The sequence below is a fragment of the Erythranthe guttata genome, chromosome 5 (genome assembly GCF_056151865.1).
Source record: "Erythranthe guttata isolate IM_541 chromosome 5, IM_541, whole genome shotgun sequence".
Classification (NCBI taxonomy): Eukaryota; Viridiplantae; Streptophyta; class Magnoliopsida; order Lamiales; family Phrymaceae; genus Erythranthe; species Erythranthe guttata.
In genome coordinates this window covers 447,990-471,176 of record NC_142537.1, presented here as the reverse complement: position 1 = coordinate 471,176, position 23,187 = coordinate 447,990, and the positions used below count along the sequence as shown (strand labels likewise).

The 23,187-nt window shown below is 37.2% G+C and overlaps 5 protein-coding genes, 1 long non-coding RNA gene and 1 pseudogene across 7 annotated transcripts; 3 read left to right on the top strand and 4 right to left on the bottom strand.

The window, feature by feature from the left end:
* Positions 1-3,881: 3,881 nt before the first annotated feature.
* LOC148770357 (zinc-finger homeodomain protein 11 pseudogene) lies at positions 3,882-5,071 on the bottom strand (annotated as a pseudogene). Its single transcript, XR_016031308.1, has one exon. The product of XR_016031308.1 is annotated as a zinc-finger homeodomain protein 11 pseudogene (transcript).
* A 1,947-nt stretch (positions 5,072-7,018) lies between these two features.
* Positions 7,019-11,994, top strand: LOC105974779 (putative DNA (cytosine-5)-methyltransferase CMT1). The gene is made up of 21 exons (XM_012999930.2): positions 7,019-7,411; positions 7,531-7,577; positions 7,657-7,747; positions 7,902-8,009; positions 8,087-8,206; positions 8,279-8,375; positions 8,483-8,631; positions 8,733-8,798; positions 8,880-9,119; positions 9,342-9,400; positions 9,480-9,546; positions 9,677-10,003; positions 10,093-10,161; positions 10,234-10,317; positions 10,395-10,482; positions 10,637-10,758; positions 10,861-10,965; positions 11,068-11,111; positions 11,197-11,266; positions 11,353-11,456; positions 11,562-11,994. The coding sequence occupies exons 1-21, from the start codon at positions 7,229-7,231 to the stop codon at positions 11,725-11,727; spliced, it is 2,406 nt and encodes an 801-aa protein (XP_012855384.2). The 5' UTR covers positions 7,019-7,228; the 3' UTR covers positions 11,728-11,994.
* Positions 11,995-12,586: 592 nt separating this feature from the next.
* LOC105974805 (putative F-box protein At1g14315) lies at positions 12,587-14,269 on the top strand. Its single transcript, XM_012999965.2, has 2 exons — positions 12,587-13,791; positions 13,991-14,269. The coding sequence occupies exons 1-2, from the start codon at positions 12,744-12,746 to the stop codon at positions 13,993-13,995; spliced, it is 1,053 nt and encodes a 350-aa protein (XP_012855419.2). The 5' UTR covers positions 12,587-12,743; the 3' UTR covers positions 13,996-14,269.
* Positions 14,270-15,085: 816 nt separating this feature from the next.
* LOC148770356 (F-box/FBD/LRR-repeat protein At4g26340-like) lies at positions 15,086-17,269 on the bottom strand. The gene is made up of 2 exons (XM_088818367.1): positions 17,158-17,269; positions 15,086-16,715 (listed from the first exon to the last, which is right to left on the bottom strand). The coding sequence occupies exon 2, from the start codon at positions 16,662-16,664 to the stop codon at positions 15,210-15,212; it is 1,455 nt and encodes a 484-aa protein (XP_088674493.1). The 5' UTR covers positions 16,665-16,715; positions 17,158-17,269; the 3' UTR covers positions 15,086-15,209.
* Positions 17,270-17,998: 729 nt separating this feature from the next.
* On the bottom strand, positions 17,999-19,153 carry LOC148770355 (F-box/kelch-repeat protein At3g23880-like). The gene has a single exon (XM_088818287.1). The coding sequence runs from the start codon at positions 19,151-19,153 to the stop codon at positions 17,999-18,001; it is 1,155 nt and encodes a 384-aa protein (XP_088674413.1).
* A 240-nt stretch (positions 19,154-19,393) lies between these two features.
* On the top strand, positions 19,394-20,323 carry LOC148770354 (uncharacterized). Its single transcript, XR_016031307.1, has 2 exons — positions 19,394-19,464; positions 19,779-20,323. It is a non-coding gene; the product is annotated as an uncharacterized LOC148770354 (long non-coding RNA).
* Positions 20,324-20,632: 309 nt separating this feature from the next.
* LOC105974661 (FBD-associated F-box protein At3g52670) lies at positions 20,633-22,685 on the bottom strand. Its single transcript, XM_012999777.2, has 2 exons — positions 21,091-22,685; positions 20,633-20,978 (listed from the first exon to the last, which is right to left on the bottom strand). Exons 1-2 carry the CDS (start codon positions 22,561-22,563, stop codon positions 20,919-20,921), a joined length of 1,533 nt encoding a protein of 510 aa, XP_012855231.2. The 5' UTR covers positions 22,564-22,685; the 3' UTR covers positions 20,633-20,918.
* Positions 22,686-23,187: the final 502 nt, after the last annotated feature.

Sequence of the window (23,187 nt, the reverse complement as noted above, 5' to 3'; positions counted from 1 at the left end):
GAGTACTTAGATATTTAAAACACACTCTAGAATTTGGTTTGCATTTTACAAGATATCCATCTGTACTAGAAGGATACAGTGATGCGAATTGGATATCCGATACCAAAGATTCTAAATCCACAAGTGGATATGTTTTCACTATAGGTGGAGCTGCTGTGTCATGGAAATCTACAAAGCAAACATGTATAGCTCGATCCACAATGGAATCGGAGTTCATAGCTTTAGATAAAACTGGAGAAGAAGCGGAATGGCTTCGTAATTTCCTAGAAGATATTCCGTGTTGGAATAAACCAGTGCCGGCAATACTGATTCATTGCGATAGTCAATCAGCAATTGGAAGGGCACAAAGCAGCATGTATAATGGTAAGTCTAGACACATTCGTCGCCGACATAATACCATAAGGCAATTGATCTCAAATGGAATAATTTCTATAGACTATGTAAAGTCTAAAGACAACTTAGCGGATCCGTTGACTAAAGGTTTACCAAGAGATCAACTACAATGCCTATCTAGGGGAATGGGATTAAAACCCATAAATTAAGAACAATCTTGGTGGTAACCCAACCATGCTGACTGGAGATCCCAAGAACTGGTTCAAAAGGGACAACTAAGCTAAGAAAGTTCAGTTGAGCACTAAGGAACTCATTCCTAACTCATTCCCGCGAAAGATAATAGTGCTACCTGCAGAAAGGGTAAAGGATAAGCTAACGCTTTTAATGATTCCAAAACCTTATAACAAAAGGTGAGGTATTGGCAGGATACCTTTAATAGGAGATCACCTATGTAAGTGTATGAAGTGAGGGCCGCTTCAAAACTTGACAAACACTTATGAATCCAAGATGTCTGTCCATGGCCAAAACGGACACAATCATGAGAACTAAGGAAATGTGAGAATAGTATTGTGTGGGTTGCATTGTCTTGGTTTACACGAACGGCTGACAGTTCAAGACATCGCGTTCACTACTCAGCCTAGTAAATCCGATGTAACTCCACTACGGAAGGTTCAAAGCTATATGCTACCTATCCCGATGCAATACTATTCGTGGGAACTCTAGAGAGAATCGACGCCCTCGTTTTCATTCATGTGGGGGATTGTTGGGAAAATTGGTTAAAAATTGAGTCATGAACAATTTTTATCAATATTAGTGTACGGTCTAATACATAAATGAATTTTGGATTAGAACCAATTTTGTGGTGAATGAAAAATTACTAGTCCAAAAATAGAAGGAAAGTGGGATTTTAAGTTATCCCACATTGGAAAAGTAGAGAAGTACTGAGCTGTATTTATATCAAAATATGGGGACAAAGGGTCACGCCCTTTGGGCATTCAACTTTGTTTGGGAGAAAGGCCTATATGTTATATGTTTCAAATCGCGCCGCCGCCGCCGTCCGTCCGACCGACCGGCCGGCCGGCTCGGCTCGGCTCGCTCGTTCGTTCGTTCGTATGTATGGATCGGATTTGGATTTGGGCTCGGGCCCAAATCACTACATTAATTTTTTGGGCCAAAAACATTAGGTCATGGGCTTTAACCCATTCAGTCGAAGCCCATCTCGATTGATCTGACTGGTCTGAATTGGTGCGGCCGAACCAATGCAAACCATTCAGGCTCAACCCGAAATGGTGCAACTATTACTCCCAATTGGCTCCATTCGAAATGGTGCAACCATTCAAACAAAAGGTACCTTTTTGCCCCAAAGGACACTACTTTTCAAACCTTATAAATAGACCCTAACATTCCCAGGATTCCTCACTTCAATCCAAATAAAAGCCTACTGCATATTCAGCCTTCCCTTTACAGATTCTCTCGAAAAGTTCTACACAAAGTACAGTTCGTCGTACTTGGGATTTGGAGTGCTCCTATTCCAAGTTTTGCCGTTGTATCTTGGGAGACAATTTCCATTTAATCCGTTAGCACCGTTGCGGGGAAATTTCGTCTTAAGGACAGAGACAACTCGCCTCGGCAAAATTTCCGTTCATAGCAGATTAACAACAGAAGTACTTTGGCATAAAATAAAATTTGTTTCCACTTATTTTACACCACACATTGACACATATATAGGCACCACATATATTGATCAAAAGAGAAGATGCAGCCCAATTGCCAAGTGGACGAATATTATGCTTTAAACTTTCAACGTTCAAATTCCAAGTATGAGAATTGCTAATATAGAATATTCCCTAAATTATCAAATATATATATTAATTAACTAATTTATATAAGATATTCAGTCATGCATGGTGACTTGATCAATGAGGTAAATATATAAAATTTAAATGCTATATAGTATTTAAATAATTATTAATTAATTATTTAGTATGAAAAGAAAGCGAAATTCTTTTGGACGGTGGTGCGTGAAAGTTGTTGCATGTCTACGTTTTCCATGCCGTTCTTAAATTGACTCCCTACTCCAAAGTATGAAAGAAAAGTATTTTTGAACTATTTTTTTTAATTTACGGAAATATTTTTTATTGGTGGCCCCTTCGTGTAGGGGCCCGTGAATGGAGCCTAAGTTTAGAGACGAACAATCTAGAGAAGACCCCGGGTCGGGGACCTTCTGCCATTTTTACAACAACCATAGGCATGAGCGTTTGTTTCACGCAAAAAAAACGAAGTGAAAAGAATGACCCGAGACGGTTTACTAGGTGAATTCCTCGTTCGACGAAAAAAAAAAAAAAATCTACTTCGGGAACAAAATTTTTATTTCAATTTTGATACAAGTTGCCATAGGCCCAAAACCCAATCTTTAGGAGGTGATGGTGAAAGCAAAAATTAAGCTTCCATTTGTTGATGTGGGCTTAGTCTTAAATGGGCCGGCCCGATTGTCACACGTGTGCAGCAATTACCAAAAATCATGTCCATTCTAATTTCTAAACATTATTTATACATACATATAAATAATTCCCCAACCCAAAGTTATAAAATTTACGGACGAAATTGAAACTGCATCGACATCTACTCTTGTACAATAACTTACAAACTACACTAAACATGAATCATGTTTAACAAACTCTATCCAGAAACCGTTGATATAAAAAATCGGACATAAGTCATTCATATAATAATATAATAACAATAATAATAATTATTATTATATTATTATTATCATATTTGTATTTATCTAATATTATTATAATATAGAAAGTATGTGTGTGTCCAAAACTTGCCGGCACAACAACCAACAAATAATAAGATTTGGTTGTTCTACTTGCCTTCAAAGTTCACATAATCACCAACAAATTAAAGATAACATTTTTTATTTATGAATTGGGACACAAATTTCAATTAGTTGCTCAGTCTTTCATTTCAGTCTGTGGGGTCGCATAAAAAATATAGAATATACGCGTAAAAATTAAGGTACTCGAACTCGATTCATGTTTGATTCGATTAAAATTCATTTATACTCAATTCACTTGCTTATCGAAATAAGTTCGAACACCACTTTGAAAATTGATAATAAATCGAACAGACTTTATAAAAACATGTTTTTGTAGAGACTCGATTCATTTATACCCCTAATCAATAAAATTGTAAAAATCAATCTATCTTACTTTAATTATCAAGGTCTAAATCTATAGTTCTAAATTCTAATTGCGTTTCTTCCCTAATTTATAATTTGTTACACATAATTTTGGTGCAAAGTAGGTTATTTACTTGTTTTCGTTCTAAGAGATCTACCAATTGCTACACATTTATTGACATTAAACCCTGTTACGCCACGTGTCCATAACTTTAGATTGCAGAGATAACATAGAATTAATTGTAAGAATCCAACTTTTGCTTTAACAAATCTGTTGCATCTGAAATTAATTGCAACTAGCCAACTTTAATTAGTTTCTGATGCAATAACAAATTGAAAAAAAAAAAGACAAATGGAAATGTTCATGAAAAAGGATTAATTAAATTTTAATAATGATGGTAATTAACAAAAAAAAAAAATGGAAAAAAAAACAAGTCTCCCACTAATTAGCTCCCACCTTTTCTTATTTCTGTTCTCTGCTTACACTAACAGTGACGAAATTAATTAATTACTGTTAATTAATCACCCAGTTAATCATCATTAACACCCCTTAATTATCTTAATTAGCAATTACATCATGTAGAAGGAGATGAAGTTCCATTAATATCAGTCGATCTTTCTTCACTTTTTCCGACGGTTTCGCAGCTGGCGGCGTTATTCTCGAAGCTGATTAGTACTCCGCCGTTTCTAGCTGCAGAAACATCGCCGGCGCCGGCGCCGCCGGCGTTGGTTTCTTTCTTGGCGAATGTGTTCTTGTTGTTGTGCATCCACACCTTGAGAACCCCTCTCGTAACACCGATTTCACGGCAGAACTCTCTCACCGCCGCCTCGTCGGACTTTTGCATTTTCCAACCCATCTCCGCCGAGAAAGACCGCATTTTCTCCTTCTGTTCCTGGCTGAATTTCGATCTGAACCGCTTCCTGCTGCCAGCTGGGTAGAACTCCGCCGTCGGCGTCACCGGCGCCTGGTGGTGCTCCTCCGCCCCCACCGCCATGCTGCTGAGGCCAAATAACATGTGGGCCTGCTCGTACGGAGCTGCCGCCGGCGGCGGTGGGGAGGATGAGAGATCAGAAAACCGCTTAGGGAAAGTTGGGTGCCGGAAATCAAGAAACGGCGGGGTGATGGATGCGGAGTCGGGCTCCCGCCGGTGGAAATTGCGGTGGCAGCCACATGCTGCGCATTTTAGCGAAGTGGGGTCTCCGGCGGCGGCGGTGGCGGAGGGAGATGTGATGAACTCGCCGCAGCCGTCCACCGAGTGGCCGCCGAGGCTGGCTGCATGGTTCTTCATGCACTCTTTATATGCTGCGGCCACCATAGCAGGCGGCGGAGGTGGTTGCCGGTGGTGGTGGTGGTTCTGGGGTGCGCCGCCGTAGGTGAAGGGCAACGGCTTGATGGGCTGAAATGCGTGCGGCGGTGTATCGATTTCAGTGTCATCGGCGCTTTTAGTGGAGGTGGGAGTAGGGATTAACTCTTGACTCATTTCTGTGCAAAAAAAAAAAACATACAAGAAATCCTTGATTAGGGTTTCTATTTGATTTGGTTATATATAATAATACACAATAATTATATATATATTTTTATATATATATTTGGTATATGTGGCCAAAAAGTTAGTGTTATCCCAATAAATGTCAACTACTTTTGTATGGGAAAAATTGAAGATTGGATTTGATTAGGATTTAAATTTGGACAGCATTTTTCAGAATTCAGACACCAAATTGTTAGTTGTGGTGTAATAAATATTAACTGATATACCACCACTTGATCTTTAAATTAATAATTGATTTTATAATATTATTATTATTATACACGTGGCAGATGCAGAGCATGGGAACACGACTCGGCCCCCACTTCTTCTCAGAAGTCATTCTATGGGGGGGGGGGGGGGGTGTCGTTGTAGGTAACACAGCCTCAGACCTCAAATAATAAAATAATAAATAATATTTAATATATATATATATATAGATGCCGGTATCGACAAGACCATTGAGACACAGCCATGTCCAAATCAACTAAAGATAAAATTATAAGCTCAAGTTGGCTAAGGCTCAAAACGACATGATTTAAACAGTTAGACTTAAGTCGGCCCAATTAAGTGGCTTAGGCCCATGAAATTATATGTCTTCATATAAATACACGAAACCCTTAAAATCAAAGGTGCGAAATTCATAACTCCCGAACAGTCTCTTAAATTATCTGAACTCTTTTATCATACAAAGCTGATTTGAGCGTTGGAGGGTTTTCGCCGAGACCAATCCCGGTGCCCTAACGACTTTTTTTTTATGCAGGTAGTGTCCACGCGAGAAATCAAGAAGTGCTACGGATGAATTGTTGGAATCGTACTACATCAATATATATATGAATAAAAAAAATATATATGAATAAAAAATAAACTAAAGGGGCAATCTTAGAATGGACTGAACTTGATACCTAATTATGTTTCCATTTATGGGAAGACAGTAGATTTGCTAAATATTTTAAATTATTTTTCTTTGTCTGGACCATGATTAATTGATTAAAATAAACTTAAAAAAAAGATTTATAATCACGCAATTGGAGGAGGGACAAGGGTGTTAATCACTTTGTACGCGTTGTTTAATTTAATCATCATATTTTGACTGACACGTTGTGCGTTTAGTAGCCATAATTTTAATCTTTAATTATTGATAAGCTTAGAATTATTAAATACTGATTATATGAGTTAAGAATTTACTAATTTATTCAAATATTGCTAAGTGTCAATGGAAGAGTTGGAAATTCAGGATGGTGGGAATAAATTAAAATAAATGAAATCTATTTTGGATTAACTCGAAGATTTTTCTTATTACTTCAAACCCAATTCTTGATTTCCTCTTTGATTAACTTTATATTGCTTAATTATGAATTATCGACAAAAGAGGTTCTTCGAACGCAAACAACTAAGCTTGGATTAATTTATTTAGATTTAAGAGTTAAATAAATGAGAAAAGCGAACAAATCAAATAATTACTCCATTTGTTTCGAAATAACTTTCGGTTTACAGATTAATTTTTTTTTCCATAGTAACTATCATTTTAGAATTTTAATGGTGTATTGGTTTTTTTTTTCTTTCTAAAATTGCACTAGTCACTCATATAATATTTCCAATATTGATTCATCCCTCAAGTTTGCATAATTTCACATTTGGTCCCCAATATTCACAAAATACACATTCGATCCCTCATGTTTTAAAAAATCAACATTTTTAATCTTTTTGATCAAGTTTTGTTAAAACTAACATAATCAATGAAGCACGTGTTCACCACTGCCTTAACTGACGGACTAACGGTAAATTGACGTAGAAGACAAAAATTGTTAAATTATTGAAATGAGCAACCAAATCTTTTTTTTTGAACATGAGAGGTCAAATATGTAATATATGAAAACTTGGGGGTAGAAACTGTAATTTCCGTTATTAATTATACTTTCCGCTGCAAACAAAAATCTGTTAAAGCCTAAAACTGCAAATCAATAAAATTGTTAATAAAAATAGATATTTTCCCCCAAAATCTTTTCCCGCCTGCCCTAGAAATTAGCGCAATTCAAAATTTCGTCTACTTCAGTCTCTCTCTACAGATTTTCAATCTTCATCCAACGTCTCTCTCCGCTCTTCTCTCTACTCCAAACTCTCTCTTTCTTTCTCTCTCACACACACAGTTCGCCTACTGTGCACATTTAGGAAGGGGAGAATGGGTAGCGCCGGGAGAGGTGAAAAGCGTGCGGAGATAGTTTCCGAGCCATCTAAACCCTCCTATTCGTCAAACAAGAAGCTGAAGAAAGCTGCGCCGCCGGAAGATGAGATCAGCTTCGCCGGCGAACCAATTCCATCTGAAGAAGCCAAGCGGAGATGGCCCCATAGATACGTGTCTAAGGTAAAACGACCCAACTTTTATTTCTCAGCCAAAATTTAGGTTTTTTTTTTTTTTTTTTTTTTTTTTTTTTTTTTTTGGGAATTATACGAGCAATTGCCGTCTGATTTATGTTTCTACAGGATAAGACGGCCACTGTAATGGTAACTCTATCGGATGGGTCCACCGAGTAAGCATAATTTTATTCAAATATTATGAATTTTATTTTCTCTTTTTTAATGTTTTTCATTGTTTAATTCTGATTTTAGGGAGAAGGAGTTTGGCCAAGCCAGATTCCATTACACCAAGGCAGTTGTAGATGGGGTAGAGTACGATCTTTTAGAAGATGCGTACATTGAGGTTCGTTCATATATTTTGCCTATCGTAATTTCTCAGCTGTTAATTTTTTGCCGAAAGCATAAACACCATTGAACTTAGATTTATTATCCTTTGTTACTCACATCCCATTGTTTGGTGGAAAACTAATAATTATCTTCTGATTGTATAATTCCAGGCTCCAGATAACGAACCAAATTATATCGCCAAAATCGTGGAGATGTTCGAGACTGTGACTCGAGAGAGCTTTATTTGCACTCAATGGTTTTATCGTGCCAACAATACGGTGAGACAATATCTAAAACAGATTGATTTCAAGTTTAACTGTATGCCATTTTTACCAATTCATTTCGATAATTTCAGGTTATAAAAGAACAATATCCTCTTATTGATGCACGGCGTGTGTTCTATTCGGACATCAGAGACGATAATCATTTAAGTTGCATCAGTTCGAAAGTCAAAATTAATGTGCTTCCACTCGATGTAAGTACAAAACTCGACCCGACTTTGTTTCTTTAGACACTATTATTCGATGTTTGATCATACATTGAACAGATGGACATTGCTGAAAAAGAGAAGTTCATTGGCTCTGGGGATCTATATGTTGATATGAAGTATTCCTTTCCGCATGCTTTCATTAGTTTAAATGGAGGTGAGCTTGTACTAAATATTATTTTACCCTGCTGCTGATAATTGACGAATATGATTATTTTTGGTTTCGTTTTGTTGTGACTAATTTGTCTACATACAATTATGCAGATAAGGAAAACTCAGTTTCTGATGTTGAAAAGCCTCCACAAGATTTACAGCGTTCAAAAAGAACCATGCTGGACTTGTATTCCGGCTGTGGTGCTATGTCTTCTGGACTTAGTATCGGTGCATCTTTGGCTGGACAAAACATTGTCACAGTAAGTACATTTGATAAAAATTAACGCAGTTTTTCACTTTTTAATGTCCTACACAGTACACACTTGACCTAATAAATCCTTTTCTTTTTCTTGGTAAACAGAAATGGGCTCTCGATTACAACTCCGATGCATGCGAAAGTCTGAAATTTAACCATCCCAACACAGAGGTTGTTGCTTACATCTTTAGTTAAGCGTTATGCATTTTTTATATTATGGCAATGTCAATAACAGTTGCATGTAACTTTCAGGTTAGGAATGAAGATGCTGAGGATTTTTTTGTTCTTTTAAAAGAATGGGAAAAGCTCTGTAAAGAATTCAATTTGGTGGGATCCAAAGAAGTAGGATCAGATGAAGAAGATATAGACAGTGATGGTTCTGACATTGATGACTCTGCGGCGGTTCCATCTGAAGAATTTGAGGTGGAGAAATTTGTCGGTATCTGTTACGGAAATCCAAATAAACTCAAAAAATCTAGCCTGCATTTTAAGGTACTTCATTGTTATCATGACATTGCTTTATCTTGCTTTCTGTGTAAACTAAGTTTATGGATTTAAGTACAAAAGTTGCTAGTTAAGTAACAAATGCATCTGTTTTGATATTTTACACATTAGATGATGGTTTCTGCCAGCCAAAGTATTTCAGAGATTCAGAAAATAAAAGGAATATCGCTATTTAACTCCATTTTTTACAATTTATTTTTAATTTTGTAGGTAAGGTGGAAAGGCTATGGTCGTGCAGATGATACGTGGGAACCAGCCGATGGCCTGAGGTATGTTCTTATTATTTGATCAATTATCCTTTTTGTTTAGGTATCATTTTCATTTTTCTAATTACTTCGTCTTGTTTAGTAAATGCACTGAAAAAATAAAGGAGTTCGTCACAAGAGGTCATAGAGCAAAATTATTACCCCTTCCAGTAAGTTTTCTGGATTTAGGTTTCGTAGTGTTTATGATTTTGCATCCGTTGAAATGTTTCTGATTCCTCTTGCAAAAAAAAAAACAACAAAACTATCTATCTGGATTTTGATTTTTTTTTTTTGGCACAGGGTGATGTTGACTTCTTATGCGGTGGTCCGCCATGTCAGGGCATCAGTGGCTTCAACCGGTTCAGATGTCCCGAGCCCTTGAACGACAAGAAAAATCGCCAGCTTGTTGTATACATGGACATTGTTGAGTTTCTTAAACCTAGGTACGTGCTCATGGAAAATGTCACAGATATCTTGAAGTTCAAGAATGGAATCTTGGCTTCCTATGCAGTTGCTCGGCTTGTCTCGATGAATTACCAGACACGACTAGGTATCATGGCTGCTGGTGCATATGGGGTCCCACAGTGTCGAATGCGTTTTCTCCTTTGGGGTGCTGCACCGACAGAGGTGTGTGTGTAATAATTATAATTAACTCCTGATTTAGTTTGCTTATAATTTTTTTGAATGTGTTTGTAACAACCTGTTTGATGCTTCAGATATTACCTCAGTTTCCACTACCTACACACGAGTCTCTAAAGAAAGGAGTTGTTACAAATGAGTTTAAGGTTTGAATTTACATTAAATTCGCTTCACTCAATTAATTATACTTCTAAACATATTTTCAACTCCGAATTTAGGAACTTATTATTGGACATGGAAATGAGCACCCTGAACTCCATAAACCTGTTTTGCTCGGTGAAGTGATATCTGAATTACCAGAGGTTGGTGGTCTTAATTAAATTTTAGTAGCTCTTAATGAGGATTACTTGCACTAATCACGATTCTTATATCTCTTCAGGTGACAAATTTTGCCGATTTGGATGAAATGCCTTACGGCAGAGCTCCACAAACTGCATTTCAGAAATTCATTAGGTTGAAAAGGAAAGGTGAGTCTCGGTATTTTTATTTGAGTCAACTGATTATAAAAAATGTGTAACGAATAATTAGCAGTGGCAGCTTTCTGATAAGCCTTTTTCAGTGTGACGTATTTTTTTTCACATGATTGAATACATTGTAAATATCGTTACTGTTTTTTTTCAGAGCTTTTTGGCTATACAGATAAGAAAAAGAATGATTCAAGTAAGTCCGTATTGTATGATCATCGACCTCTAAAGTTAAATGAAGATGATTATGAAAGAGTCTGCCATGTTCCAAAACAGAAGGTTGAAATACATTCTTTAAAGACTGAGTAAAATAATTTGATTTATCTACCTCAAAACTTTCTCATTGTCCTATTTTGCTGTTTTGATGCTGCCTTTCAACAGGGAGCTAATTTTCGAAATTTGCCCGGTTTAATTATCGAGCCAAACAAGATTGTTAGACAGGATCCATCTGTGAATATACCCTTATGCAAATCTGGGAAACCTTTGGTATGTGTGTCTATATATATATATATATATATATATATATATTCTTTTGTATCATTTTAGACATTATTTTGAAATTTACTCATGTTTTTTGCATATGAGCAGGTACCTAATTATGCAATAAAATTCGAATCTGGGAAGTCTTCGAAGTAAATATTTTTTTATAAATGTTTCGAAATTTCCTATTCAATTATTTCATGTTTCGAATTTCTTACCTTGGAAGTAATTGCGCAGGCCTTTCGGTAGATTGTGGTATGATGAAATTGTTTCCACTGTAGTTACAAGGGCTGAACCCCATAATCAGGTTCGAAAAACTGTTCGTTTTTTTTAATCAATAAAAAGCAATGCGTCTTTTTTTATGCATTAACGTTTATATTCTATGCTCAATAGATTCTCCTGCATCCTAGTCAAGATAGAGTGCTCTCAGTCCGTGAAAATGCGCGGTTACAAGGATTTCCGGATTGCTATAAGCTTCACGGACCAATCAAAGAGAGGTATTCGGACTTCAGTGCTTTAATTACTTCAATATTTCTTTTCCACAATTGTATGTGTGAAGTCATTTTAAAATTATTCATTTCGTGTACTATGTTTGTTTTTAGGTATATGCAAGTCGGAAATGCTGTGTCATTTGCAGTTTCGATACCGTTAGGCTATTGTTTGGCGAAAGCCATGCAAGGTGTAGAAATTGCTACACCGCTGAAAATTCCAGTGAAGTTTCCGGATTGTCTCGGAGAGCTTAAGTATGCTGATCAAGAAGCAGAATAATTCGTTTTGCTGGCAAACATTTTAACAGTCTTCATCTTTATGGAGAAAAACATGTTTCGCAAAATGAGTTTGGTTTTTTAGGATTTTTTTTTTACGATAAACAAGAGATCGTATTGGATAGATTTGAAACATTCAACGAGTGTGTCTGCTCCATCATTCTCTTATGTAATTAAATAGTCATGAATTCATTTTCATCTTCTAGCTGAAATAGAAGTATGTTTCCTGCACATCTAAAGAAGCTAATTAAGTGTCTTTCTTGATTTGTTTCCCCTACATTTCTATCATGTGTCTGCTATGTTTTCAAGAACAAAGGACCATCAGCAATGTGCCATGTCATTACTTATGGGCGTGCCTAAAAAAAAGTAGGGTAAATCAGGTCACCCTTGAGGTAAGGTTAAATTACAAAAAAATCCACATGTTTTGTTAATTACAAATAAAACCATCAATTATGAATCTTTTTACACGTTTATCCTTATGGTGTCAAATTCAACATAATCTTTTAAATTCTGTGGAATGTTTTCTAGTTTGTATTTATTTTGTACAAAAATAAAGTTTCTGATGAACCACAATCTGATATTTGCTAGCCAAAAACACATCGTATGATCATCTTGTTTTAAAATGTGGAGCTCGAATAGGGTAAAATGGGTACAAACTGAAGAATATTACACATACTTTAGAACATTCCAATAAATTTGATACCGCAAGAGTGACGTGTAAGAAGATTCATAATTACCAAACATAAATGATTTTTTCGTAATTTAACCTTACCTCAAGGGTGACCGTAACTTACCCGAAAAACTAATGTGGCCATTGTATCCAATTTTGTATAAACACACCAAATTACAGGACTAAATTCTAAAATGAAATAACTCAAAGGACCACCCACAAATAAATTTTCTCAAAACCTAGGCAAAAATATGCTCTGAGCACTCTGCAAAAACTTACACTACAAACCCCCATAGAAATCACCGCCGCCATCGCCACCGCCACAGCCATCTACAAGCTTTCCAAAGTCCATGTGTGTGCACAACAAACCAGTTCTTCTTCCAGATGACATCATCGAAACCATCCTCCCAAAATTACCCGTCAAATCTCTGCTCAGATTCAAAGCCGTTTCCAAATCATGGAAATCCATGATTTCAGATCCAGCATTTGTCCGAAAAAAACATCTGCACCAATCCTCCCAGCAAGACAACCACCTCTTTCTATGGAAATCGAAGCAGTGGAGCTCTGGGTTTTCCGTTGTTAAATTCGAGGACGGTAAATTCCAAATCCTGCACGATTTACGAGAATGCCCTTACGGCTGGGACACCGTCGTCTCCTTTTCCGCCGGCGTGCTGCTCTTGACGGAATATTCCGACAGCACATACGTTTTGTGGAACCCTTCGACTCGGGCGAAGACGATGATTTGGTTCCCTTACAGATTCAATTCTCACCCGAAGAGTTACGGTGTTTGTTACGATTCAGTTTCGGAGGATTTTAAGATTGTCGTTATTTCATCCATGTCTATGAGAGACTACGCCGTGTATTCGTGTAAGAACAAAATCTGGACGAAGAAGAAGAAGGGTTTTCCGGGCACGGGCCGATTAGGAAACGAATCGGGTCTCTGCGTAAACGGGTCTATCTATTGGGTTTATAGGGAAGGAGATGCTAGAAAAATTGTGTATTTTGATTCGGGCGACGATAATTTCAAGATTTTGGATAAGCCGAAGGGTGTTGGGGAAAACAGGCCGATTTTCTTGGCTTGTCTGAAGGGGTGTTTGTCCGTGTATTGTAACGGAGAAAACGAGACGGTTGTTCGAATTTGGATAAGGGAGAAGAATAATTGTTGGGTGGAGTTGGTTACTATCGAGAACGTGGATACGGTGATCGAGTTGTTTGACGTGGAGTTTGTAGCGGAAAATAAGGTTGTAATACGTTCGAACACTACTCGGTTAATGATCTACAACATTTCGGAGAAGAGGTTTGAAGATTATGACGACAAAGCGGTCTTTGGCTATGCAATGGTTCCTTACTTGGAGACTCTTTTCTTCCCTATCGAAAACACGAGGCCGAAGAGGAAGCGTAAGTGTTTATCATGATTATCCGTTCGTTCGTGTTTCTTTTAAGTAGAATTAAAATCCGAAGTTTTTCGTCTAATTATGCTTTGTAGTTCTTGTACATGAAAAGTGGTGCCACTAGGCACTATTTACCGATTCCCCATTAATAAAAATTGCTGTTGTTTTTTCGATCCGTTCGTATTTCATTTTGCGACTTTGCGTAGGTTAAAAGCATGGATATAAAATATAAGTTAAAGTAGATAATCAATCATGCATGTATGTAGTAGAAGGAATCAGGATAAAGAATCTGTCTGCCATTTCAGACATGAGGAGAATCTTTTATTTTGCTACTGTAAGAGGAACATTAAACATCGGCTATGCAGTAATGGATTCGATTTTGTAACTGGTATAGCTAGAAGCAGAAGTTCATAGTATGCATATGTTCTCACAAGTTACGGCTTCGTATTTACAATATCGAAAATGGGACTAATGAAAAAAAGACAGAAACGGAAACGAACACACTCTTACAGAAATCAAGTCCTGTTGTGGATCGGATCGGACCCTCTTTGTACTTTCCTCTTGCTCGATTGGTAATTATTTGTATCGAGTTTCTTGCTTGCATGTGCTGCTGGTTTCTTCTTCTTGTCTGTATTGAGGATGTCCGCATCGACTTTCTTGAGCGTTCCGTCGTGATTCTTCAAGACTGCGCTTTTCGAGCCGTGAACTTCACATGGTAATTGAATTGACGATAGTAGCCCTACACAAACGAGCAACACAAGTGTTCTATTAGTGCACATAACCATGGTTTTGTGTGTGTGTGTGTGTGTGTGTGTGTGTGTGTGTGTGTGTTTTAAGTACAAAGAAGATGGGTGTGTGTCTGAGATTTTAATTTATCATTGTGTTCCATTCCTGTAATTACTCATGGAAGAGTTTCTGATTCACTTTCAATCATATATATATATATATATATATATATATATATATATATATATATATATATATATATATATATATATATATATATATATATATATATATATATATATATTGAGGCTGTTATAGAAAAGGAATCTGAATATAGGATGAATAAAGGAAATTGGAACAAAACCCTCAAGAAGCTAACTAAGCATCTTTCTTTGATTTGTTTTTCGACACATTTCTATCATTTGTTCTGCCTTTTTGAATCACTCAATCTTCCTTACTCGATATTCGATCAATTCGAGATTATTTGTTAAAAACTCGTGTGAGCTCAGTTTGTTAACGTAAGGAACTAAAACTTGAACACACATGTTTCTGCTCGATTAATTATGAAACTTGGCTCAATTTCAAGCTCGATTACAAATATTAAAAAAGTCGAATAAATCAAACCAACGGAAAGAAAGACTGAAAGAGTTCAGCTTAAGAAGCAAATAAAAACTATCAGTAGAATAATAATAGGAGTACTCACAAAGGAGTATTTCTCCATTTCAATGCAAATCGAAATTGAAAAAGTCGACGATTTCGAATGAAGTCCAACAAAGTTGACGGACACCATTCTTCTCGATTGTCGTCCACTCTCTGCTCGAAGCTCACCTCCTCCAAATCTCGAAACAACAACTGTGTGAGCTCATCGTCTCCGTTTCCACTTTCTCTCTCCATGAGAATCTTCCATAGAAACCTCATGGATTCTATCTTGAATTCGTAAATGTTTTTTGGACGACAAATAAAAAACATAAAATTTACAAGATCGGAGCTCATCCTCAAGCTCTCCACAATAGGTCTATTATAAACATTCTCTCGTACCACAGCTTCTCCGTTTATCGTGCAGTATGCATCGACTGCCAGAGACATTTCGGAGTGGCTTAATGAATTGAGCAGTTCGTTTAGCTTGAACCACGAAGAACCATCGTAGGCTAAGTATATCTCCGACTTCCACTCGTTGGAAGTTGCTGCAAAAGAGATGGACGGGACATCGAGTCCGTCGTATTTAAAATACAATATGTTTGGGGCATTAATAAATAGCTTGATTTCTTCCATTCCGAAGCAATTCAATATAATCAAGCGTTTGAGACACGGGAATATAGTCGATGACAAGTGGTCCCACGACGACCGTCCCACCTTGCTCATAATTAAAGACGTGAGATTACGAAAATCGGCCCCTTCGTGGTACGAAATAACACTATAACAAAGTTCGATCGTCTCGAGAGATGGTGGGTGGATTTCGAAGCTACAAAGCTCGTCGTCATCGCTCTTAGGCACGTCACACAGCTGCAAAGACAAGTACTTGAGATTGTGAAGATGATTCAAATTAACTTCGCCTACCCTCCGGCAATCTCCTTTGATGTTTAGGGTTTCGAGCAAAGGACAACCTAGGATTATCTTCTGCAAAATCTCGTCTTCGATATAGACATGTTTGAGACAAAGTGATGTTAAATGCTTGCACGGTAGTATCCTTCCGATAGTCTCTCTGTCCAAAACGAAGTGCTGCAAATGCAAATCTTGGAGTGATTCGGCTCCAAAGACTGCGGGGGGCAGTTTAAGAGGCGGTTTAAGAACACCTGTAGGATTCGAATCGACAAAAAGCCGGAACTTCTTCAGACCTATAGCTGTGAGTAACGGGACCCACTTTTTAAGGTAAAAACCCGATATGAGATCGGGATCGCCTAGAGATATCGAAAGGTGAAATTCCGACAAGGACAGCCTCTCGTCACACTGTCGACGTAAAATATTGTCGACAACGGAGAGAAATTCTAGTTTGTCTCCTCTGAAGTAGTTGTATGATAAATCAAGATTGGTGCGGATATACCAATTATAACGCCACGATGTTGACAAGACAGATGTTCGGACAGCCTCTTTTTGGGAAAGAAAATTCAGTATTTGCTGTAAGATGTCTCGTGGCAACTCGGATATTCTGTCCATGGAGTCGGCTGAATGTCGAAAATAAGTTGACTAAAGTTCCAAATAGCACTTCTGCCATAAAAAAAGAATTCGAGAACATTTAGAGATTAATATTACTAACAAACAAACAACTAAAGCACGACAAAAATCCACTTATTTTATGATCCCATGCAATGTTATCAAAACCGAAACAAAAACCGGCGGTTCCACCCGGTTCAACTGAGAACCAGCGCCTAGTCCGGTCCGATTTACCACAAAAAACCGGCAAAGTACATAATCGGGGTCAAATATTAAGAACCCGCCGATTGAACATGAAAACAAAAAAGGGTTTTCGTAAAAATGAAAACTTTCTTACAAAATCGAGGGCAAGAGATCGATCTAAAATACATTGATTCAAGCAATAAAAACTTACACATGATGAAATTATATGCAAAATAAATGAAAGTCTTAAATCTAGAAAATAATTAAATGGAGAAGTTTGAAAAAGACAAGAAAGCCGTAAGAATTTTCTAACCTTAAAAAATCCTTCAACCCTAATTGAATTTGGTCGATTCAATCAGAAAACCCCCTTTTTATATTTCGATTAGGTTATAACTTACTTGCAAGATCTATTATTTACAATAGGTAGAAATAGACACGGACTTTTATTTTCTTTTCTTGTAACTTATTTCCCTTCTTTTAGGATTCTTATTATGTATATATTTCAGGATTCTTATTTATTTGGAACGAATTTTTTTACTAATTTTTTTTAGATTATTATTTACTATCATTTATTTAACTGTATTTATTTTACTCTTGTTTTTTTTGTTTTTTTTTTAATTTTAACATTTCATCAATTTTTAGTCGAGCTCGAGTTCGAACTGAGTTTCATTTCATAACTAATCGAACAACAAGTGTTCTTTACGTTAACAGTTAACAACACGAGTTTGAACACTAACCGAATCAACTATACAAATTTATTGCCATGATTAATCCGACTAATTCGACTCAGAAAACACGAACCAGATATACACATTTACTACCGATCGATCCAAGTAATTCGAAATCAGAAAACACGACGAATTTGACTATACACATTTAGTGCTGATTAATTCGACTCAGAAAACACGAACCAGATATACACATTTACTACCGATCGATCCGACTAATTCGAAATCAGAAAACACGACGAATTGACTATACACATTTAGTGCTGATTAATTCGACTCAGAAAACACGAACCAGATATACACATTTACTACGGATCGATCCGACTGATTCGAAATCAGAAAACACGAATTGACGTATACACATTTTAGTGCTGATTAATTCTTGACTCAGAAAACACGAATTGACCTATACACGTTTAGTGCTGATTAATTCGACTCGGAAAACTCAGACGAACACGAACCTGACTGCACAGAGTTCCGTTTCCTCTTGCGCCCGATGCTCTCAACAGGGAAGAACAGAGTATCAACGTAAGGAACCAACACATGTCGAAAAACCGCAGCTTCGTCAGAATACTCAAACTTATTCTCACAAGTGTTGTACAACAACATTCTTGAATTTTCCGGATACAACAAATTCTTAACTATCCAACGAACTAAAACCGTATTCTCCACAACAAACATCGGCCGGAAAAAGCGAATATGTTTCTGCACATTCAAAATACTCATCAACTCCTCCCAACAATCGTTCTTCCTAATCCAGATTTTAACCACCGTCCGATCTTCACCATTACTATAACAACACAAACACCCCTTCAAAAATGTCAAGAAAATCGGTTTATTATCGTCCCCCAAATCGGCCGGCTTCTGCATAATTTTCAGCTCGTCGTCTTCCGGATCGAAGTAAAAGATTTCTCTACCAATTCTCTTGTCATCCTCCTTATCCCAATATATAGCCCCATCGAAATAGATCCCCGATTTGCTTATTCGATCGGTTTGTGCGAATGGGAAATCCTTCCTTGTCCAGCTTTCGTTCTTGCAAGAAAAGACTGCGAATATCTGATCTAATTGTGATATGATCACAACCTTGAATTCGTCCATAACCGGCCGCCGACCATAACAAATTCCGTAACTCATACGGAGGGATATGTAAGGTAAGTCAAAATTGATGTTCGCTCGAGTTGAGGGATTCCACAGAACGAAACTCGAATCCAAGGGGTCAAGTAACAGAATCACGCCGTCGCAAAAGCACAACACCTCCCGGGCTTTAGGGTTAGGGTTTTCCAATTCTCCGACGGTGTGGAATTTCCCGCCTTCGAATTCGACCAGACGAAATTCGCGATCGCGATGTTTCAATTTCGAGACGAAGAGACTGGTTTGAGTGGACGAATTCTTCGAGTGGCGGAGATGAGTTCTGACGAATGCCGGATCGGAAATCATGGCGCTCCAGGATTTGGAAACTGTTTGGAACCGGAGCAGGGACTTCGCCGGCAATTTCGACAGTATACTTTCTATGATGCCGACCGGAAGATAAACTGTTTTTTTGGGAAGATGAACTGATTTCTCGTTGTCGTCTTCCGCCATGGTTTGTTCCAGAGCGGTTGTTAACGGCGGCGCGTGATTATTTCAGATTTTAGGATTATAGAAAGTGATTTAATTATGGTTCAGTTTATATTTTCACTTATATCCTCTTCGTCCACGTCACCATGCAAAAATTGGTTAGTTATTTCTGTTTTCAAATCAAGCGGAACAACAAAAAAGTATTTGACAATTATACCCCTGCGACGCCTCTATAAAAGGGGGTTTTCACAATTTCAATTTGGGTTTGAAATATTTCTCTCATAGTCTGGAGTTTATTAAGCTCACGAACTATCATAATTTTTGCTTAATTACAGGTTAGAAAATCTCCAACAAAATTAGTTTAATATTTCTTAAATTATTAGAATTTTCGGTTTTCCTCTTCAACCGGCAGTTCTGTCGGTTCTTAATATTTGATCCCGATTAAGTACTTTGCCGGTTTTTAGTGATAAATCGGACTGGATTAGGCGCTGGTTCCCAGTTGAACTGGTCCGACCGACCGATTTTAGTTTCGGTTTCGATTTTGATAACATTGTCTGGGATCATAAATAATAGGATTTTTTTCCGTGCTTTAGTTGTTTGTTTGTTAGTAATATTAATCTAAATATTCTCAAATTGTTTTTGATGGCAGAATTGCTGTTTGGAACTTTAGTTAAATTATTTTCGACATTCAGCCGATTCCATGGACAGGAAATCCGAGTTGCCACAAGATATCTTACAGCAAATACTGAATTTTCTTTCCCAAAAAGAGGCTGTCTGAACATCTGTCCTGTTGTGGATCGGATCGGACCCTCTTTGTACTTTCCTTTTGCTCGATTGGTAAGTAGTTGTATCGAGTTTCTTGCTTACATGTGCTGCTGGTTTCTTTTTGTCTGTATTGAGGATGTTTGCATCGACTTTCTTGAGCATGCCGTCGTGATTCTTCAAGACTGCACTTTTCGAGCCGTGAACTTCACATGGTAATTGAATCGATGATAGTAGCCCCACACAAACGAGCAACACAAGTGCTCTATTAGTGCACATAACCATGGTTTGTGTGTGTGTGTGTGTGTGTGTGTGTGTGTGTGTGTGTGTGTGTTTCAAGTACAAAGAAGATGGGTGTGTGTCTGAGATTTTAATTTATCATTGTGTTCCATTCCTGTAGATAGAATTTTGTAGGGCAGAGTATTCATGGAAGAGTTTCTGATTCACTTTCAATCATATATATATATATATATATATATATATATATATATATATATTGAGGCTGTTATAGAAAAGGAATCTGAATATAGGATGAATAAAGGTGATTGGAACAAAACCCTCAAGAAGCTAACTAAGCATCTTTCTTTGATTTGTTTTACCACACATTTCTATCATTTGTTCTGCCTTTTTGAATCACTCAATCTTCCTTACTCGATATTCGATCAATTCGAGATTATTTGTTAAAAACTCGTGCGAGCTCAGTTTGTTAACGTAAGGAACTAAAACTTGAACACATGTTTCTGTTCGATTAACTATGAAACTTGGCTCGATGTCAAGCTCGAGTACAAACTAACGGAAAGAAAGACTGAAAGAGTTGAGCTTAAGAAGCAAAGAAAATTAATAAGCAAAGAAAAACTATCAGCTTAGACTAATAGCAGTACTCACAGAGGAGTATTTCTCCATTTCAATACAAATCGAAATTGTAAAAGTCGACAATTTAGAATAAAGTCGGACGCCATTCTTCTCGATCGTCCACTTTCATCTCGAAGCTTACTTCCTCCAAATCTCGAAACACTGTGTGAGCTCATCATGCCCGTTTCCACTTTTTCTCTCCATGAGAATCTTCCATAGAATGCTTCCAAGCAACCTGTTTTTCCCCAAAAAGACAGACAATAAAAAAAAAAAAATACAAAAAGTTCATTTAAGCAAGCCAAAACAGAGAATTAAAAGGAACATTATTTTGTTATCGGGGGACTCACTGTTTCTTTCCACTTCAAAATGAAGCGAAAGTGACTAAGTTTATAACTCATAAGATGCTCGAAAAGAGGACATGAATGCCAATCCTTTTCGCGGTTCCATTTCTTCTTGATTTGAAAATTGGCCTCCTCCAATTCTTCTAAGAGCAATTCTCGAATTTCTTGAAATTCGAGAATCTGTGGAAGGCTTTCGTGCTTTATATTCCCCTCTTCTTTTAGAATGCCCCACAAATACGCTACGGATGTAACTCTGTCATCACCGATGTAATATAGTATTTTTGGTTTGCATACCAAAAACACCGAAAGAAAAAGTGAGGATGCAACAGATAAATCGCAACGCACAGACAAACTCTCAATAACCTGCTTATTAGAAGCCCTTGTTCGTTCAAAAATGTGTTCCTTCCTAATGTCATTGTGATCCATTATCAAGTACACATTAGATCCTTCCAAACATTGAAGCAACTCTGCCAACTTTGGCAACCACTCACCAGAACTACTTGTCTTTAGCAACTGAATTTTTGAGTCCCACTGATTAATTATTTGTGCAAACTTTATCTTGGGGACAAATTGTCCTTTGTATTCGAAAAGCACCAAGTTCGGTGCATTAACTGCTGTATCCACTCCACTCAAACAGTGACAGTTGGTAATTCGTAAAAAATGCAAACACGGGAAATAACAATTGGACAAATTTCTCAAGCCTTCCATCACATGATTGAGCGACAACTCTGTCATGTGTAATAAAGATCCTCCCATCTTGAAAATATCACATATGTTCGATCCGATGACGGCGGTTTCAAGATTCCAAACATATACTTCGAAGCTTTGTTGTTCATGGAACTCGTAGTTCTCAAAACATAAAGTTTTGAGATGGTGTAGAACGTCGAAATTTAACCTGGATACCATCCGACAATGTTGTACGGTGACGTTTTCGAGGAGTGGACAGCTATTAGCTATGTTCTCTAAATCTTTGTTCGTAACATCGACATCTACCAATGCTATCATCCTCAGGTTAACGCACGCGACTAAATTTAGACCTTGCAAGTGCGAGTCGGTAAATTTTTCCAAACGCAGACTGTACAATTGCACAATCTCGAATAACACGTACGGAATATTCATATCTGCATCTTGTGATTCGAAAATTAAAGAAATTTTTTTACCACCCAGCTGTTCGATCCTCGGTATCCAGAATGTCTGAAGATGTTGCAGCGTTTCGTCATCCAACGCTGTCGAAAGGGTAAATTCCTCCAAATACATACCTGAATCGTGGTATCGCCGTAATGAATCGTCAATTACATGTCGAAATTCCTCTTTTGAACGTTTGAATTTGGATTCGAAGAACTCAAGATTTTTCCGACGAATCCACAAGTTGCGCCATGCCGTCGATAGTACGGATGTTCTCGCAGCCTCTTTCTGCGGCAAGAAGTATAGAATGACCCGCAACACATCTCCCGGCAGGTAAGATATTCTGTCGTCCATGGAGTTTTGCAGAGATTCTCAATAGGGAGGGTTTTAGAGAGAAACTCAATCGCAGAGAAATTGAAATTCGGTTTGCAGGATTTTGATTTGGGTTTTCAAAAAGGGTTTTACAGAGAAGGGGGGGAAATATAGGAAAAAAATTATGGGTTTTAGTAACTATTTCTTAACTGCTAATAATATATGTATACAAGTATTCGATTTTTTGTTATTTTACTTGATTTTTTGTAAATTAGTTAAACAATTTTTAATTTTATTTTATTATTGTGATGATGATGTGTACGAAGAGGATATAAGTTAAATTGATAAATTGAGAGGCGAAACGGGTCAACCAAAATTAACCATTTTCTAAGATCGTAAATTACAAAAATCTCCCTGAATTTAAGCTAAAGTACGAAAACCACCCTCACCTATAACTAATTATCAAAATCCCCCTAATTCTTGTTTATGTCTTACACCGACCGTTACCGTGTGATTTTTCAAGGAATCCTTTTTATTCCACGTAAAATTTATCCGAAAAATGCCAATTCTACCCTTGCAGACATGACATTTCTTTATGTTATTTTTTAAAGATAAAAATTAACCTCGTGGTGGTGACACTAAAAAAAATTGTGAAAGTGTTTTTTA

Bases quoted from the DNA above. Each gene is read 5' to 3' on its own strand.
- LOC105974779 (XM_012999930.2), top strand. From the start codon at position 7,229: ATGGGTAGCGCCGGGAGAGGTGAAAAGCGTGCGGAGATAGTTTCCGAG. The intron at 9,120-9,341 runs GTACTTCATTGT...TTAATTTTGTAG, and splicing joins AATCTAGCCTGCATTTTAAG to GTAAGGTGGAAAGGCTATGG. The intron at 10,318-10,394 runs GTTGGTGGTCTT...ATATCTCTTCAG, and splicing joins TGATATCTGAATTACCAGAG to GTGACAAATTTTGCCGATTT.
- LOC105974805 (XM_012999965.2), top strand. From the start codon at position 12,744: ATGTGTGTGCACAACAAACCAGTTCTTCTTCCAGATGACATCATCGAA.
- LOC148770356 (XM_088818367.1), bottom strand. From the start codon at position 16,664: ATGGACAGAATATCCGAGTTGCCACGAGACATCTTACAGCAAATACTG.
- LOC148770355 (XM_088818287.1), bottom strand. From the start codon at position 19,153: ATGGCGGAAGACGACAACGAGAAATCAGTTCATCTTCCCAAAAAAACA.
- LOC105974661 (XM_012999777.2), bottom strand. From the start codon at position 22,563: ATGGACGACAGAATATCTTACCTGCCGGGAGATGTGTTGCGGGTCATT. The intron at 20,979-21,090 runs GTGAGTCCCCCG...GGGGAAAAACAG, and splicing joins TTTTGAAGTGGAAAGAAACA to GTTGCTTGGAAGCATTCTAT.